This window comes from Neopsephotus bourkii, unplaced genomic scaffold, assembly GCF_033783945.1.
Source record: "Neopsephotus bourkii isolate Nb327-2 ecotype Australia unplaced genomic scaffold, CSIRO-AGI_Nbou_v1 NB_1615, whole genome shotgun sequence".
In the NCBI taxonomy this organism is placed as follows: domain Eukaryota; kingdom Metazoa; phylum Chordata; class Aves; order Psittaciformes; family Psittacidae; genus Neopsephotus; species Neopsephotus bourkii.
In genome coordinates, this window is record NW_026902090.1 from 918,627 (window position 1) to 937,973 (window position 19,347).

General features: G+C 39.5%; 1 protein-coding gene across 26 annotated transcripts in view; it reads right to left on the bottom strand.

Moving 5' to 3' along the window:
* The window catches only part of LCOR (ligand dependent nuclear receptor corepressor), a 79,380-nt gene that overhangs the window by 17,351 nt on the left and 42,682 nt on the right, over nt 1–19,347 (bottom strand). For 24 of the 26 annotated variants that reach the window (XM_061372473.1, XM_061372470.1, XM_061372476.1 and 21 more), the window contains 2 exons: nt 16,171–16,458; nt 13,134–13,227 (listed from right to left, as the gene is read on the bottom strand). In XM_061372473.1, coding sequence (XP_061228457.1) covers nt 13,134–13,227; nt 16,171–16,458 — 382 coding nt within the window. Of the gene's footprint in view, nt 1–839; nt 10,423–13,133; nt 13,228–16,170; nt 16,459–19,347 lie in introns of those variants that run through there. The other 2 variants (XM_061372494.1, XM_061372492.1) reach the window with 2 other exon arrangements.

Genomic DNA, 19,347 nt, shown 5'->3' on the forward strand with positions numbered 1-19,347 from the left:
GGAGAGAAGAAACCTGGGCTAGACAGTGTGTAGCATGATGAATTTTCCTAAAGCTAGGAAATCCCTATGCATCACTCTTAAAAATCAACCTAGGGCTGAACACAAAGGTTAGCAGAAATGCCTAAACTCACATGGGCTCCATTATACACCACTTACTGTAACCTACTTTTTAGTATTCAGCATTTCGGTATCAATAATGCATAACGCCAGGAGTAGTTCAACCCAAAGCACGGTCGCAAGCAAGCAAACATGGGTCTCCAGCACGGCCCAGCTGGAGCGTGGTGCCGCTGCTGACCCTGCTTCGTGCCCCTGTGAAGGGGGACAGCAGGACAGAGCTGCTGGACCTGTCCTTGTGTTTATCAGGAGCTGGGAGCTTGCCTCCTCTGTGAAGGGAGAGCTGAGGGCTGCAGAGAATGAGAGCAAGAATGAGTTCCTACCTTGACTCATTGCTAAGTGCTCAATGAAGAAGCCTACATCGCTTTCTTTTTTTTTTCCCTGAGAGGATGTTTGTTCTTCACCGGATGAATTATTTACCATTAAAGAAATTAAGGTGGCCAGTAGGGAAGAGCAAATGAGAGTACAGGAGTTCAGGAGGCCAGGCTGCTACGAGACAGCATTTCAGCTTTCACATGTGCTCCCCACCCAGCTGCTAAAGCAGCTTTACCACAATCCTATTTCAGAGAAGCACCAGTGTACAGAGACTCCAAAGCTTGATCCTTCTGCCAGAATTGGCTTTACATTTTCACTTCCCTGCTGCTCTCAAGCTGCAACAGTTTGCATTCCATAACCTCAGTGTGGCCACTCAGGAAGCACACCACAAACAACAGAATTGGAACCCCTTAAAAGTTTTTCACAACAAAATTTATTAGAAGAATAGTGGTTCTGAAAAGTCTAGCATCCAGTGAAAACTACCATACACAACGTTACAGCTGGGAATGTGTTTCCAAAATGACATGGTCAAATAATACAATGGAGCCATTAAATCTTACACATGCACAACAAGAGAATTAGCGCTTTGACATACAATGCAAAAAAAATAAATGGACCACATGAAATAAAAATTTAAAAGTACTTATCACATACATTAAGACACAGCTTATTTAGTCCAGTCAAAAAATCAGAACTGCATTAAAAAAAAATTAATGTAGTGCAATCAAACCAAAAACCTTAATTTGTGATCATAAGTGCTCTACTACATAAAACATTGATCATAGCAAGGAACAAAAAATTCAAATCACACAGTACAAAAAAAATCTGTAAATAAATATAAACTACAGTACAAGAGAAATATTAAATTATACAATTCCGTCAAACTGTAAACAGTATATTGAAATGAGGTCCATAAGAGTAAAGGGGGGGGTTCCTGTTTTATTTCTTTTTCCCATGACACTTGAACTTCTAGAGGTCAGAGAGAAATGCCATTTTCCATACTCTTCAAAGACTATGGGTTACATAAATAGAAAGAGAAGACTTTTTAAGCTGTAAAGTGTCAAATAATAAAGCAGAGGTGTTGCTGACTTGCAACTGCCAACAGATCCCCGCGAGAGCAGAGCAGATTTCAAGGTTCGCCTCCTCGCGAGCGCAGCACAGGGGCCCATCACTACAGATGTTAAGTGCCAACACGTCCCGAATTAGTGCTCAGCATTGGAGAGGAGACACCTGCTGAGGGCCTGGTCCTATCGATTAGGTGGAAGCGATTACGCACACCATTAGGGATTACTTGGACCTCTGCTCATTATCTGACAGGTTTACAACGCTCGTCATACAAACACCAACTTTGGCAGAACAATTACTAATAAACTCAAAGCACTCCCGGCCCATTGGTTTCCATCACAGTGGCCAGTGCACAGAATTCTCTAAGGACATTGCATAACTAGAGTGTAGAGGTCAGACAGCCAAGGACCCGTGCTTGAGGTTAGAAGTAGTTATGGTGAGAGAGAAGCAAGAGCCACGTTAAGAAGCTGCCCCTGCTGTTCGCAGAAGCAGTTGGGAATGTATTTCATTTTTAGCTGCGCTGGCTAGTAGTGGCATTTTAAAATATATAAGTTTAAGATAACATATATACTATATATGTATATAATATAATACATATTATATAATATACATAGGAATTTCTTACAATACATACCAGGAACCCCCACGCGATCTGCTCAGTAGTAATAACTGAATATACAGAATGCCACTATAAGTGTCTGAGGCACTGTGTGCTGGAGAGTAAATATGCAGCTTTAAAATCCGTTTGGCTGAGTTATACCTGGATACCTGAACTGAGTTTTAAGTTGACATTCATCAAGGATGTGCTATCAGCACGTCAAAAGAAAAGCAAAACAAAATACAAGTCACTGCTAGGTTTAAGAAGAGAGTACAAGTACCTGAATTGAGTGAGGATAGTGTGTAAACTGTCCCTGAGGGTTTTTAAACAGTGTGTGTACAAGTTGGATTCCTAAGAACATTAGTTTAAACTTACATTGCGGACTGATAAAATACCAATGTCTGACAATTTAACAAGTGGAGGTTAGAAAGAGTTATGAGCAAACACTCAAAACATATTTTATACATTTTAAAGCAGCAGTAAGCTGCTGTAAGCATACATCCCATCAGTACAAGCAACACATGGGACTCAGATAAAGGTTTCTATTTGCAAAAAGCCCATCATATATTGGTAAGTAAAGAATATTCACCTGCTAAATTAGAATGCACCTAGTTACAGACTAGCAATTCAAGATTAATTTCTTTAATCAAATACTTTGCTATACTTTGCTATTACATACTAAAATTCCTTAAGCTCACTAATGCTGGTATTCTAATCTATTCTTTGTAAATGTCCCCCCTTCATTTAAGAAATATACCATTCCACAACTTAAACATTAAGATCCATTTTCAGTCCTCAGATGTAAAAAGCATGTCAATGAGTTTATATTAAAAATTTACATGGTAAAAAGGCTTGAATTTCAGCCAGAGATTCTAAATACTACTCATTCCCTGAAGGCATAAGGGAGAAAGAATCCCTACCCATTTTTCTTGTGATACAGTTTTCAAACTGAACATTAAACAATGGTCCAAAATGATTTTTCAGTTTGGGAAACTTCCCTTCCCTACCCATCATCCCAGATTCCAAACGCCAAGCCATGAGATGGCCTACCGAAATGATTAGTTAAAAACATCAGGCATGTATATATACATCCCCTGCCTGAACTTCACACTATTTTGTTGCACTAGTCTTTAAAAGACAGATTAGTATCCCAAGAGAACTTGTGATCTGACCTGAAAAGCCGTTAATGATCCTAGATTGTACGTTTAAGATATCTCATAACCTGAAGACCAGATTTAATTAAGACTCTGGCATTGTAACAGAAAAAGTGCTGCAGTTATTTATCCCTTTTCTGGTACTTTAGAATAGGTCAGACAAGTGCTTTTATAGTGACAGTAAAGTTTACATCCTTTCATGCAGGCGTAAAAAATAGTATCTGCAAAAATATCTGAGAAATGTAGCACCAAGTAGTTGAAAACCTGTATTAGTGGCTGTGGTAGTGTCGTCATTATTTCCAAGTAGGAAATAAAAAACATGAAGTTGAAGTTAGGCTGTACTAGGTGATGACCACAGAAATTGTTTCCTGACATTAGCTTTTCCTGCTCCAGTCAGAATGAAGTCTGGGTCCTAATCCCTGCTCCATAAAGTAGTTATCATCTGGAGGTACTCTAAATGATATTTACCAAATCAGTAGTGACAAGCACAGGGGCAGGGATGTTTCTTTTTAAGAAGGTGAATGAAATGCCCTTGGACGGGCTGGAAAAATCCTTCCTCCTATTACATGGCCCAGTAAAATTGCTTCTGCCACTGTGCTAAGAGATTTTTGTGAGGATTAAATAAAGCTTTCTGAATAGGAAGTTTTTCATGACAATACCTGAATATAGGCATAATTCAGTAGGACATGAACTCTAAAACTGCTGTTGTAATACTGGTATGGAGACTTGGCGCCAGTCAAAGCAAGAACAGCAGAGAGGGAGAGAGATGGACACTGGAATGCTGTTACTAACAGGTTTTTCTGGTATACGTGAAGTGGATCTACGGACCATTTTGAGTCCGCAATATCTCTCTGCTTAGTGATCATCACAGTACATCATGTTTATATGCTGGATAATTTGAAATGAGTAACTGCAGTGGTTACTTTCTTTGCTACATCTATCAGAACTGCGTATGACCAGCAGTGCAGATTTTCAGGTTTCTGAAGGTTCTAACTGAAGTTTTCAACATAGTTTGAGATCAAGTGGAAACCTTTATAGTATCAAAACTAGGTACAGCTTTTTAAACCAGTATTAGTCAATATTATCGCCTGGTGCCAAGAAAAAGCAACACTGACCTAGACTGAAAATACAGTTCGTTTCTGAAACATTTCTGGGGAAAACCTAGAAGGTTCTGATCCTCATGCAAATGAGGGAAACAATCCTTCCCATTCTACCTCTAACATTTGGCAAAGAATTTAACCTATTTAAAATATTGTGACAAAGCTTTCAGTACAGGTTAATAATTTTGCCTTCATAAGAGTTTGGACTGCAACAAGTGTATGCATTCTTGCACTGAAGAGTTAAAATTTTGTCTTCACTGAAGAAAGAGCTCTTTACATTACAGATGTAGCCACACTGTTTTTTGAGACACAAGAGAACAGCAAAGTGTTCCCTTCACTCCTTGGACACTATGTTCATCTCCTAAGACTCAAGGACATCTTAAGAGCATTACTTCAAAGTAAACTGGAAAGAAACACATGGTTATTACAGTTTTTCGTGTATAACAACTGCTGCAGATGATATAAAAAGCAAGACAATAAGAACTAAAATGAGTTGTTCCAATCTATGCAAAGCTTACTCAACCCTAAAGCCCCTGAATCATTTTGCCAGCTTCTGCAAACTTCCAGGGGAAGGCAATGTACTCATGGGTTCTCATGAAAGAAATATTTAGACTCAGATGTCAGCCTGCCACAAGACAAAGCACAGATTGGTCTGCTCTACCTGGTCTAAACACATGTGCAGTTGCCTCCCATGTTTAGGAATATCCTTGAGCACTGGAAAGCTCTACAAAAAGAGGTGGTATAGGAGTTGTGTGAGAATACAGAAGCAGAAGGTGCTCCCTTACTAGAGGCACTACCTTACCTGGACACCTGCATTGTTAAAAGTAATCTGTTTTCCAATTGCAATGAAAATTCACTGTTTGACTTCGGGTCTAGCAATAGGGTTGGTAATGCAAGCATCAAACGATGAGTTCTGCAACAAGAAGCAAAGCAAAGCATACCTGTTTGCTTATGCTGCAACTTCTCCTGTGCAACAGGGGAATAAAAAAAAATAATGAGAAATTCTAAAGGAAACTGTCTTGAGCCTTTAAGGAAAAAAGGCAGGGAATGACTGGAGAATAAAGTATCTTTTGACATAAATAAAAACAAGTCCAGAAACGTGTCCCTACTAATATCTAACTGGAAACGTTCAACTCTATAGCTGTACTCAAGCATTACGGCCACAATAATGCCTACAACACTGTGGAATGAGGATCCAGCTGGCTGAAAGTGAGGTAATAGTTTGTAATAGGTCAGAGTTCTAAAAAAGCACTTTTACATCTTACAAGTCCAAATAAAAGAAAAGAAAAGGACACATTTCATACATGTTGGGCTTTCTCACCAGAACTGTACGATAATTAACTCCACATCAGGACCCCTACCACACTAAGCCTTACTCATCTTCAATTATATGCTGCAGCAAAGATTTACCAAGCAACACCTAAACTTCAGTACAATATGAAACTTGATTCTTAAAACTTTATACACACAAAATATAAAATTACCTTTCTAGGATAGGGTAGGGGAGAGGGATTCTCCTTCATGATACTTGGACTGAAAAACTAGTTTTCAGAGACTGCCACAAATAGTATTCACAGTTTCTCGCTGTCAGGCTTTTTCAGCTACATCAACGTAGTACACAACAATACTGTTAAATCCAATAACTACATCGGATGGACGTTCTCGGGAATAAGAGAAAACTAGTGACGAAAAATACCCGAAAGGCCTCCTCCTAACGACGCCTCCATTTTTACAGGGTTGCAGTTTGTCTATGTTACACGTTAATGCGATCTCAAAAGAGCAGCAGGAGAAAGATTCTAAACCTTCTCTCCTGTCCAAGTGATCCAAGTAACATAAGCATCCACTTACCAGAAATAACATGAGAAACGAGGCTTTTGTTACAAAGACAGCAGTGAACCACACCTTCCCACACCAAAATATGGTCAACCAGGGATTTTGGCCATGCAAACTGCTGGTCAGCAGGAAATCAAGCATGCTAATGGACAAACATTAATTCCAATCATATATTTAAAATGATCGCAAATACTACTAGTTAGCTACACTGAAAGCGCCTGTAAAAAATATGTAGTGAGAAAGGAAACAGAACATCAGTGATCACTGCAGCACTTCGAGTGATACTAGCCTTACGTGATGAATCACCTCAGAGAAAATACATTAGATGGGACTTTGAAACAAAAAAGGTAACATTAAAAGGTGCACCTGAATATTACAGACTAAATTTACAAAACCTACAATAAGGTAAAATATATATCTTTTGAATATTCAGCAGCTTTTTTTTAAATTTGTTTTTATTTTTGAGAGGCTCATGAAATTTTAAAAAGGGACCACTAACTAATCTCAACCATGCTTCACAAAACAATAATGGCTATTTCATATTGCAGTTACCAATGTAATGCAATTAGTGCTTAAAAAATAATCTACACTTCTTTTTTTTCTTCTTTTTTTTTTCCTTTTCAAACAGAGACCTTTGGAGGAAATACGGTTGTTCAAAAGCTTCTCGAAAAAGAAAGATTACCTGAATAGTAAAGTTATCACAGATCAAGTGTTGTGTTTAAAAGCTTTGCAGACATGAGTATTACAATCTTCAGGTCTCAGGACATTTAAACTGAGGAAGTTACGTGTTTGGTTTGTTGTTGGTTTTTTGTCTTTTTAAATCCACTTTCTAACCAAAGCAAATAAAGAGTACTCAAGTTCTCACTATCTATTTACAATTCTTAGCCTACAGCCTGAAATGACAAGACAAATTCTCTTTTAAAACTGCAGCATTAAAGGGTAGGCACACCATTCTTCTGCTGCACGATTGTCACCCACTTAAACATACACATACAAAATATTTAGGTTAGTAAAATGAGCACTCCACATACACTACAGTGACAAGGTTTATAAAACTCAACTCATGTCGCTTAAATAAAGACAACTACAAAAGGTTAAACCTCTCTGAACAGTAAAACTGTGTTAGTTTTTTCTTTAAACTTGCAGCAAGCTTTCTACCATAACCTCCGACAGCAGATGAAACCACACGTTTAACTGCACCTTTATTGCAATCACCAGCTAAACTGGAACGTATTGCAGAGTTTATATACTGCTACTGAGCTTTAAACTGCTTTAAATACCAAGATGACAACTAGAGAGCTACGAGGAACCAGCAGTTTGAGTACTAATATATATTAAGTAAACAAAACCAAAGTGTACTTGGGGCCAAGTGCCCAGTCCGTTTCAAGAATGAGCAGTGCATATTTAAAACAACAGCAATGGTGTGCCTAACCTTTGAAAATATGAAGTTGCTGGGGAGGAGGGAGAGAGAATCAGCTGTTCCAGAAGTCAGTCGGCATCCCTACAGCTATTTAGGCCACCCTCCCATGAACCTTGAGAAACCACTTTCAATCACTGACATCACTTAATGCTCTCACACAAAAACTCTAATGCTTCTTTTGGTTGTGCAAACGGGGGGAAAAAAACCAAAACAAATTGTAATTCTATCTACCTTTTGCACAGGTTAAGACCAAATTGTTTCTACCTGAAGAACCAGCAATTCCGATTTGGTCATACTGTGGGAAGTCCAGTAAGCTCCACCCAGTTACTGACCACTCCTGCAGAAAGTATCAAAGATAAAAGTTCTGTACAAAACTTATCCTGGATCTCCATATATCATATGATAACGATATCATCGTATGGAAAAAACTGGACTTGTGGTTTACGGAGTGCTTTGATGGTGTTTAAATGCTTATTCTAGCATGTAATAAACCACTATCAAAAGAGGTTAAATAAAAACAACAACAAAAAAAGCAGGACTTGGATTAATTCCTGCTACTGGCAACTGTAATAGTTAAAAAGGAAACACCCATTCACTGAGTGTTCGACCCTGACAGTATTACAGATAGATATGATGCAGAGCCTGAATTAGATCAGGCTACCAGTGTTTTACTTCTTCCCTGAACATTAACAAGCTCCTTCACTAATGTAGGTATTTGGGCAGACTACTGAGGTTGTAACGTTTGAGATCACTGTTTCGTGGGCTTTTTTTTTCCTTTTTTTCCCCATTTTTTGCAATATCACAGTAGTTTGTTACACAAATCCCCCTTCCCCAGATTAGAGTTGTTTGAACTACTTGTTGGAACCACATAGTTTAGTAAACTCAGAATCAAGTCTGTAAAAAGCATAAAGGTCACAAAGAACCATAGTTCTGTTGTAATGAGGCATACCCTAATATATCATTTAGTGTACCCTGACTGCTCCTGACTGTGAGAAGCTTGTCTTCCGTGAGATAAGGCTACATCCTCAAGCAGGTGAGTCTAAATATCACCCTTCAAAAATATCAAACAAAATTACAGCAAAGGTAGTGTTACAAATAATTAACTGACATATTCTGAAGGTAGTGTATGTAAGTTTACCCTTCCCACCCCCCCACCCCCCCCCCGGGTGAGCACTAAGCAGACAGTGAATGGCAAGTATGTTCAATTTATAAAGAAAATAGTGGAGAGCCTAATTAGACCCAATTGATTATCCTCCTAATAAGCAAATCTCTGAGTTTAAGCGAGGTACCATTCCTAAATAACCTGATTTAGCTTAAATCTTTCAATCAACTGGATCAAAGAAAAGGAGGGAGAAAAAGATTACTCAAACGTTTTTGGAGAATGACAGTCTGATTCTCATTTGAAAAATGCCTGGTTTTAGGAAAGTCTCAGTTTAACAAAGTGGACTTTTTTCTATGAAGGCAGACATGAAAAATCCAACACTAGAAGTTCAGGCAGGCTCTACAGGCAAGACGTCCACTTCCACAGACCTGCATTCTTTGTGAGGTAACTTAACTCTCTATTACAGAGAAACATGCAAAAAGCAAAAGAAAAAGGAAAAAAAAAAAAGAAAAAAAGAAAAGAAAAGAGGGTAGTGGGCAGGTGAAGGAGGGAAACTGCACCATACCGGGCTAGAACAATTTACAAATGTGACATTCAGAGCACACCTTTCACCTGTGTCCACACAAGTCTATGCTGAACCGCAAAGGAAAGAGCTTTGCAGCAAATAGGAGAATCAGGTGCGCTCAGTGGTGGTTGAACTATGCAGTAGTGCTCACCCAGTTTGCAAAGTAATTGGCACTCTACAACATCCCTACTCATCTTTCAATTCATTTGCACTTTGTGCTGCTTCTCCCTGGGGATCTAATTCAATCTTTACTGAAACATCCTGCCCCTCCGACCTCATTAATTTCATTTTTTTCTTTGGAGGGTTTTTCAAAGTGCCCAGCCTCTCTTTAACTTTGTACTCCAGTGTACTGTGGGGGATCCCATAAATACTCTGAGCTTTGGAAACACTCATTTTCCCGCTCATAACCACAGAGATTGCTTCCTCCAGTATCTCGCTGTTGTACTGTCTGTATCTCCCTCTTTTCTTCCTAGGTTGCTTAGAGCCAGGATCTCCCTCTTGATCTGAGGTGGGATATGGCTGTCCAGAGGTAGACTGCTCAGCATCTGAGCCCCAGGAATCTGGTCCAGCATCCAGCAAACTTCTCCTGTTTTGTTTTGGAAGGATAGCCCTTAACTTCTTGCTAAGCGCGCTCTCCGTTTGTGAACCCATTACCAAAGAGCTATAGCTGTACTGGTCACCAGAGCGGGACTCCCATGAAAGGTCCATGCCTCGAACTTGTGGTATCTTTAAATCCACAGGAGACGAATGGCTCATGTCCTTTTTCCCATCCTGTTTAGTTTGAAGTGCCATTTTTTGAAAGGCAGAGTTTTCTGTAAGAAAAGGAAGGTCACTGATGTTGCTGAGTGCACCATTTCCCCTGAATTTCATGCGGCTGAAATTGAATTCGTAGTGTGGTTTTGCCCAAGAAGCCTCCCTGGATAATATTAAGTGCTGTCCATGATTCTGTAGTCCAGATGGCCCATGGCTGGCAGCCGTAGAAAACTGGTTTCTGCTCAGCAGTTCTTCACTAATCTGGAGTGATCGAGCCAGCGGTACTTTAAGAGATGTGGAGTGGCCATAACCTTCCCTGGTTCCATCCTGCAAGCTTCTTGGAGGTACCCCATCACCACTCTGTAGTCCCTCCGGATGGTGCTGGCTGGGTCTCCCAGGTCGCCTAATTGGATGGAAGGAAACTGATGTGAGCAGGACTTGCACAGGTAGGGAGGGATGGGTGAGGGGGCCACTCCTTTATTAGAAGGCCTTGCTTGGGTAACATCACTTTTTGTGTTATTTATTTTTTCTCTAAATTTGTATTTATTTTTTTGATTTTTTTTTAATTATTTTTTTTTAAAGTCTCAGCATCAGTCAGTTTTAAAACTTGTTCACAAAAAAAAGAGAAGCTTTTTGGGCAAAGAAAAATGAAACCTGTTGGCTGGTCTCTGGTTGGGTTCACAAATTCTCGGAGTAGAAAAGACTTCGCGCAAGCGTCTGCAAATAGCACCTTAATTACAAAGTAGTAATCAATCGCCATAGAGCTACACACAACTGTGTTACTGGTGTGACGTTACCACTAAACAAGTACAGTAATAAAAGAGTAAGCCAAAGTGCAACATATTCAACATGCAAATATGACTGCCACCCGCAGTATCTACACACAGGTGGAAACATTGGATGATGTTCGCTTATATCGTACTGAAGAATTACTGCTCAGGGTAAAGAAAAAAATGCTTAGCAGGCCTCAAAGGTATTTGCTTGACTTTCATTAGGCACCAAATAAGAAAGCTGGGATACTGCGGATCACAAAGAAAAACACTGCTTTACACTAGACTTACCAAATTGCTCTCTTACCTAATCGCATATATACAAGTCCCTGATTCTCATTTGATATATAGCATGGCTAGGAAAAGAAATCCAAGTCCCAACTGTCAGCCACATCAAGGGTTAACAGCAAAAAAAGCAGTGCGTATTTTTACCATTTTTCTTTTGTCACAAATGTTGTACGACACAAAGTACTACTACTGCAGACATATGGATTTGATTTTTTTGCTAGCTTACCCCTCTCTAGAAACTGAGCCACACTAATTTCAAAATCCACCTCCAAACTTCTCCATGTTCAACATACAGATCAACGAAGAGACTAGCAAGCGATTCTATTTTCATGCTCTGGGACACTACAGTGGTGTAAAGCCCTCTAGTACTAAAGTCAGCTTTATTTAAGGATAGGATATGCACTATTGAAAAGCTACATTATTTTAATCCTAGTGTGATGTTAAACAGGAAAGTCTTAGGAGAAAAGGCATCCACTGAAAAGGACCTGGCACGTAACATACACTGTGCTTAGTATGTATGCTGCTAGCTTCTCTTCAGCACGCAGCAGGTCATAGCTGAAGTGGGGAACAAGAGTCAACAAGGATTCAGAACAAAATTCAGAAGCGAATGAAAGTTTACCATTCCAGAGAACTCTCTCAAACAACGTGCATCCTCTGCTCCTTCCACAGCATCTATCAGCATCTGAATGCACACCAGTGGTTCTACACCTAAATAAAAGTCATTTTGGCAGGTCCCTAGGACAGAGGTTCATACCTGATTTCACTGACACTAAACAGACTGCAGTCAGCCACATGTACAAGTAACCACACGTGCCAGTATGCCGCATCCTCTCAGGGCAGTACTAGTTGCTGGCCCAGCACCCCGTGTGTTGGACTTCGGCTCTCACTTGACACACCAACAAGGGAACAAACAACACAGAGCCGCAACTGCTTCTGCTGCCTTCCTAGGAAAATACAGCTGGAAATAACCTGTCCAGCATTGAAAGAGAAGAGCTGGTGGGGAAGGTTTATGCTAAAGAATTGTGAAAAAGTACTAAGACTAACTTTTCAACAAGGATTGAAGTATTTTACTAATAAAACTATTAAATGGCTCAAGTCAGAGTAATATTTCCAAGAAGAAATTCAAAAGTTAGATCAGTTAGACTGGGGGGGCAGGGGCTGTTAGTTTAAAATCTCAAGTTTTTCAAAGGCTAACTCCATCAGTTAAATAGCAGTTTAAACCATACACTGTTTCTGTACTTCACTAAAAAAGTGACTTGTTCACAGTAGCTTCAAGATAAAATTCTCCCATCAACACCCAAAATCCCTCTCACTCCCAGTCAGTCTCTCCAGTACAATTGACTCAATCCTAACTAAGAGTAAAGGGTTTCTAAATGTATGCAAAAGTGACCAAGAGAAAGATAAAAGCTAAAAGAAACTTTATATACCATTCTTTCACACCTTGAACTAATGAAGGCACAAGTACTACACCACACATTTTATAATTATTGTTTTAAACTTGTTCAGATCTACGGTACAATCACAAATCCAAAAAGCCATGTTTAAAGTTTTCTGAGCTACCAGACTCCCTCCCCCAGCCGCTTCAGGTTGTGATTTATGGTAGGAAGTATTAACAAAAAGCACGCAGTGATTCAAACCTTTTCATTCAACTTGGTTCATCACTCAGATCATTGCTACCCTAATATAAACTTTCCTGTTAGCTGACTTTCCTCTTAGCGGAACAAAATCTAAGCTGTATTGCAAAGTCTCCAAGGCTCTTCGTACATTCAGCTGAACTGTCACCTCCATAGACATCACTTACCACTAAACCCAAGCAGCAGGTAATGGACAGATATTTGGCTAAGTACTAAATTGGCCAAAATAACAGATATTAGAGTTCTTAACTGCAACAACTTATTTGGCAGGTGGGGTGAAGGTATTTGCCAAAAGATACAAGTTGAAAAACACATTGCTCCAAAGGGTTAACACCAAAAGTAAGTTAAAATGAACAGGAGGTAAGCACATATTTTTAGTATAAAACAGTTTTAAAAGGTCATAGTAAGTTGCTGTCTCTTACCCATTTCCCGGAGTACTGGAGCACCCTGGAGAATGACTCAGAGAGGTGCTGCCGGCACAAGGACTCTTCTTAGTGGATAAATCAAGCACACCGTCTATAGAGACAAAAGAATGACTTCAGTGTTTGAAGAAGCAGGATCGGCCATGGTGTCTCTTGACACAACAAGTCTTTTGGGCTAAAGTCTTATTTAGTGCACAGCATTTTCTATTTCATTTTATTTTTAAACAGACGAAGGCTTTGATTTGTTTGCTATTGGGCTTACATGTGACTTCAACATAGCCCTCAGAAGTCACAGCATAAACTGACAAAATTAAAAGTGCACCTATTACCAGAGCCAGGGAATAAAAGGTGACCTACAAATGACAGTTCAGGATACACTACAGCCTATCATAAAACTAACCCTCCTCAGTGGTCCCAAAATGAGGCAATCTCAAGATATATTCCCTCTCCTTAAAGGGCACTTTAAGCCAGTACTTGATTATTTTTTTTTAATCCAAATCTCTGTAGGAAAATTCACTGGGAATTCCATACTGGAAACTCATTTTCGAATAAACACACACTTAAATGTGAGACTCCCCTCTCACCTGGCAGCTATCACCATCCCTTTTCCATATCTCCAATGGGTTCCTACTGGCAAAGCTGCTGCCTTTCCCCTCTCTATTGTGTCATTTTACTCCCCCTCTTCTTCCATACACCAAATTGTTTTTCCTGCTAGACTGATTCTTCCATTTTCACTAATGGCACATCCTCACACTCACCCATACTCTCCTGCAAGCCCTTACATAAACTCTGTATTTCTAGGCAACAGAAAAGGGAGAGCTTTTTGCTGGCAAAGCCTTGCTCCCACTGCACTGGAAAGACCTGAAATCTCGGTCATTTTAAAAGGGCAACTTTGTTGTAGAAGCAGCACAGCCATTTGAAATTCCTGGAAACTTTGAAACAAGGAATGTATGAGGCAAAGATAAATGTAACCTGTTGGCAAGGTAAACTAGAGACATTTTTGAGCTCCTCACTTACTCCATCTAATCAAGTAAATACCACTCAGCACAAGAACAATGTAAGATGGCTTTTAAATTGCTTGATGTTCTCATTTGACATATGGAGAAAAAAAAACCCATGATAAACAGTGAACTAGAATTAACTTGTGGAAAGCTGTTCCACCCACTGCATTTGGGAACACACTATAACCCAAACTTAAGCAGGGAATTCATCTTCTTTTGAACAACACTTATGCAGCCACAAGAAATACAGACTGGATCAAGTAGCACCTCCTTTTCAAGAGGCTAACACTAAACAGCAGGGGCTGCTGCCAGGGGCACTTGCATCCACATTTCCTTTGTCAGAAGGGTCATAATGACCTAGAAGTCTCTGAGGGCAAGTAGGGCCTGCCTCGTACTCCACAGAGTTTACAACTAGCTTACCTACTGGAACAGAGATATAACAATAAGCACCATTAGCAGTCTTTCCTGACATCCTCTTCAATCTCTCATTAACAAGATTGGCAAAATCCCTTCCCAAGTACATTTAATGTAAATTGTAAAAAAAAAACAACAAAAAACCCCATGAGCAAACAGACTGCTGTGTAAGTTAATCTGTGTATGCTCTAACCCTACCACAAGTGTTATGAAGGGTTGGGGTTGAATCTTTAAGGTCCCTTCCAACACAAACCATTCTATGATTCCATGAACATTACAAATTATCTTAGAGCTTTTTCATCACATGGTAGCTAAAGAACAGTTCACGTTTCCTTCTGCACCTACAATCCTCTAATTACAGAAAAACAACCAGAAATAAACAGAAGCGAAACTGATTCTTTGTTTCAGCAAAAAGTTTCACAATAAGAACAGTTTCACATTTATAAGCATATATGCAACAGTTGTGAAACACATTTATAATTAGCTAGAAATAAAATTAGCTAGAAACGTATTCCTATCAGCTAAAGGTACAGGCCCTCACTTCAAGACAGACACCACTGACACCATGTAACCTTCCACTGCAGTTTTGTAACTGAAGTGTGGTGACAGCTTTCAGTAAGCGCTGTAGGTGCAGTAAGTGTCCAGACGCCCAAGCAGCATACTGCTGAACACATCAAATCAACCTTTGTACAAAAGGCTTCATAAACCTAAGCTCAAAGAATAAAGAAACATCCACCTACAATTCTGTACTAGCTTTTTAAAGGCTCCACCTTTCCCACTGGAGGATGGACAGCCTACTTTGGTTTTGACAGAATGATTTCAGACACTAATACATTTCTAAAGAAGGGTAAAGGGGCTAATTTTAATCCTCTCAGTAGGACACTTACGATAACCTCCAGTCAACAGTTTCAGGGGAAAAAAAACCAAACCAACATTCACATACTGTAAATCACTCACAGAACTCACTCGTTAAAAAACATTTTTAATGGCAAGCAAGGTTTTCAAATTAAAACAAGCTCTGCAATGCTGTTACAAGTTATTCAATCTGTGCTCTCCAGAACAAGTCTATTTTTAAGGCAGAAGAGAGACATTTCTTCCAAATGCATAAACCTGTAAGTTTTGTACAGTTCATGGGTATCATTTTTACAGCCTTCACAAAGCCGTTTCTCACAGGCTTTTAAAAAGATACTGTTTTCACACTATGGCCAGAAAGAAAATAAATCAGTCTTTCAATCAGACTGTGAACTGATCTCAGAGAAGAGACAACATCATGGTTTTCATGACCATGTGAACTTGCCTTATCTGCAAGCACACAGTCTATTTTGGCAGACTGTTTCTTGCGGCTCCCAGTAGGAACAGCCCACTTGTCTCCAGAGTATGGAGCACGTCCATTCCCTTTGCCCTTCTTCAGAAAAATCACTCATGTCTATGGGCCTACATTGATCCAAAAAGTCTCTTCTCTCCCAGCCACATCCAGCTAGCTGTTATTTTATTGTAAAAACATCTACTGCTTTTCCCCTTTACAGCTTATGCAAAAGTGCAACCTTCCAATTGCCTGGTTTTGCAACGAGAATGCCATGAACGGATTGCTGTAGGATGCAAGACACTGATAAGAGTCCTACCTTGTTCACTAGGTTCTGACTGAGACTTTCTGACAGTAAGGTCCAGAGGTGAGTCTTGGTCAGCCATGAGAAGTTTGCTGAGCACAGGGTTCTGAGCAGTTGCAGCCGTGGGAGAGGAGGCGACCAGAGATGCTTTCAGCAGGCTTTGGTTCTTTGTGCTATTGGGCTGGCTGGAGTCCTGAGTAGAGCTAGTTTTTGAGGTATATTCAGCAGCAAACTGTCGGATCATTCGCTGCATGATCTCACGGGCCACTAGGGGAATATTGGGGTCAGAGACCCTAGGACTGTCTGTAAATATTAGAGATGGTTTTTAAGGAAGCACTTTAAGTAAAACAGCTTTTATATTAAATCATTGCTTATTAAAAAAAATAATAATAATCTAATGGGAGGGAAAAAAAATGAAAGCCACAGATAAAATAGTTTTTATAGAAAATGTACTCTAGTCTTAGAATACCTGAACAAAAACTATTGCTAATTCTGGTATAACCTTCCCAAAATAAGAAATATGCAACCTTATCTTTTGCTTTCAAACACAAATATATTTGACCAGACCTTTAAGAGGTGTGAAAATGGAGAGTTAGACTTATGAAGGTAAGTACCAAGTAATGAAGCTCATTCAACAAAAAAATTTAACAGGTTATTCAGAGGAAGAACTGAGTAACTTACCTGCAGATACAGAAGGGGAGAAAGGAGAATAAATTTGCAGCAGTCACCTACAAGTCTACTAAGAAATCAAGCCCTGCAGTTCTGATCCTTCAAAATAACTCACATAAGATCAAATGTTCAAGTGTTTCCATCCCATTCTATCTATCCCTTTTGACATTTCAGTCATTACCATCAATGCAACATCAGGGATTACTCAGAGCTTTCACATACACAAAAATTCCAGAATGTGTAAAATGAAAAATAACTGTTTCTAGGAGAGCTGCTAAATCTATTAGAAATGTGAAATGGAACAGGCAGACATTCCAATTTGTTTGTATGAAATAGTGTATAAATACAAAAAAGTGTCTGGGGATGTGGGGGGGAAAAAAAAAACAACCCCCAAAAATCACCACCACCAAAACAAAAACCACAACCACACAACTCCAGCAACGGCTCAAAAGGTTTGATTTTCTATTTCTGAAGAAACATTCAGGGAAAATCGTGCAGCAGAAGACCAAGCAAATCCCTAGAAGCAGGTCTCGAAGTGTTTACTTCCTCTTTAAAAAAAATTGTCCACGTTCAAAGGCAATTTATTGAGATTGAACTATTAGAAGCACAAGCAAAATCTTCTGTGCGATATTTAGTGTCAGATTTTACTTTTGCTGCCATTTCTGATGAAAGCGTATCATCCCAACAATCCAGCTTTAGTGTATCTATAAAGGATGACTGACATTGAGTTTGAATCTGGAGCTGTCCACAAACCAGAGAAAAGCAGTAAGCAGCAGCCTCTGTGTTTCTTAATGGAAAACCATGCTGAGCTTTACATACTTATCAAGCCCAAATTCCTTCCTGTTAAGCACAGCTTTCTAAAACTAAGACCTTTTACAGTCACCATGTATAATAGCTGTAAACTTTCAAGATGTTCGTGTAAATTCATAATCATTTTCTTGTAAAATCTACAGGGTGTTTTACTGTTGCTAAGGATGAGACACTAGAGCTTTAAGCAGCTACCAAGAGATGAGCAAAACTTGAATTTAGGTACAATCATATTCTCATTTTCTTACTAAGCAGCCCACAGGGACCCTGGAGAAGCATGAAGGCTTTTTTTTGCTATGGTGACATTTCTTCCATTTTCTAGCCTCTCTACCTGATGAGGGACATATGAAAGGCTCTAAGAAAGCCCACAAGGGCACAAACTGGTAGCATGATCACACTGATACCAACTATTCAACATGTGCCTGTAGTATATACAAGTGGGGCTGGCATGGACACAGAGCTCTGAGGCACCTATGTTTTCTGAAGAAGAATCATCCCTTTGCTGTGCACCCATGCCCACACATACGATTCAGTAATGCTTATAGTTAAACATACTTCCAAATTCAGGGAGAAAATATTGCATATGCCTACAGGCATGCATCTTGATAATCTGCGACTTCAAAGAATAAGCACAGGATCACTACTGAGAGCTTTCCAGTTCTGCTCAAGATAAACTCACTAACTCAGGACAGAGAATTAAATTTTTTAAGCAGAAGACCAGTTACCTAGCACATTAAAGGCTCCTCGCTTAATATATAGCCTGAACACTAAGGATTAAAGCTGTTCAAAAGCAAGTGGAAAATATTTGCTGGTGCCTCTGCAGCATCACCTGAAATCAGCAGATGTTTATTTTGACTCCATGTGTCTCATTATTTTGTTGCTTGCTTTTTATTTTAATAAACTAAAATTAACTAAACCATAGAAACACTCACTGAAGAACAATACAGCAAATATTTATCAGCTATAAATAATCTAAAGCAGTACCTCTGAGCTATAAAAATCTTAATAGCTTGTGTATTTTATCTACACTGAAACCTTCATTAAACCATCAAAAGACGGTCCTATCCTGCCACAAGGTAAAGGGAACAGACAACTAGGTATGTACAGACAACTGGGAAGTATGGATATTTGAAAGATGCATCACAGAGCGGGCACAAAGCAGAGAGGAAGTATGTGAGATTAACGGACCTGCTCAGAAAGTTTGCTGATCTTGCTAACTGCCTGTGTATTTAAGTACATGAGTGCATGTCCTTGATGTGCAACAGGCATCCGTTCACAGAACATCTGCACCTTCTCTGATCTGCCTGGGCTACAAAATACCAGTCTCAAATGTTACTGGCAGTGAGGATGGAGAGAACAAACAAAAAAGGAAAGAACTAACGACTGGCATGATGCCAGGAGAGCCCAGCATCTTTGAGCAACACAGGAGTGTCAGAGTCCTGCCATTCTTTGTGTCCTCTTCGGTATGACAGTGCCTGGGGATCTTATGGCATTGGCATGAGTTAGAATAACTTTTCAGGCAATCTAAATACAGCTAAACTTGACAATGATGCATATTAAGGGTTCAAAAATTACTTCCTGCCAGGCTGCTTCCCCTCCCTTATTACTCTTGCACCAAGCACAGATTTGCCAGAGGAATGAAAACAAGAGTATATTAAAAAAAATCCATAAAGATTCTCAGACATCTGAAGCCATTTCATTATGTTCATTGTGTGC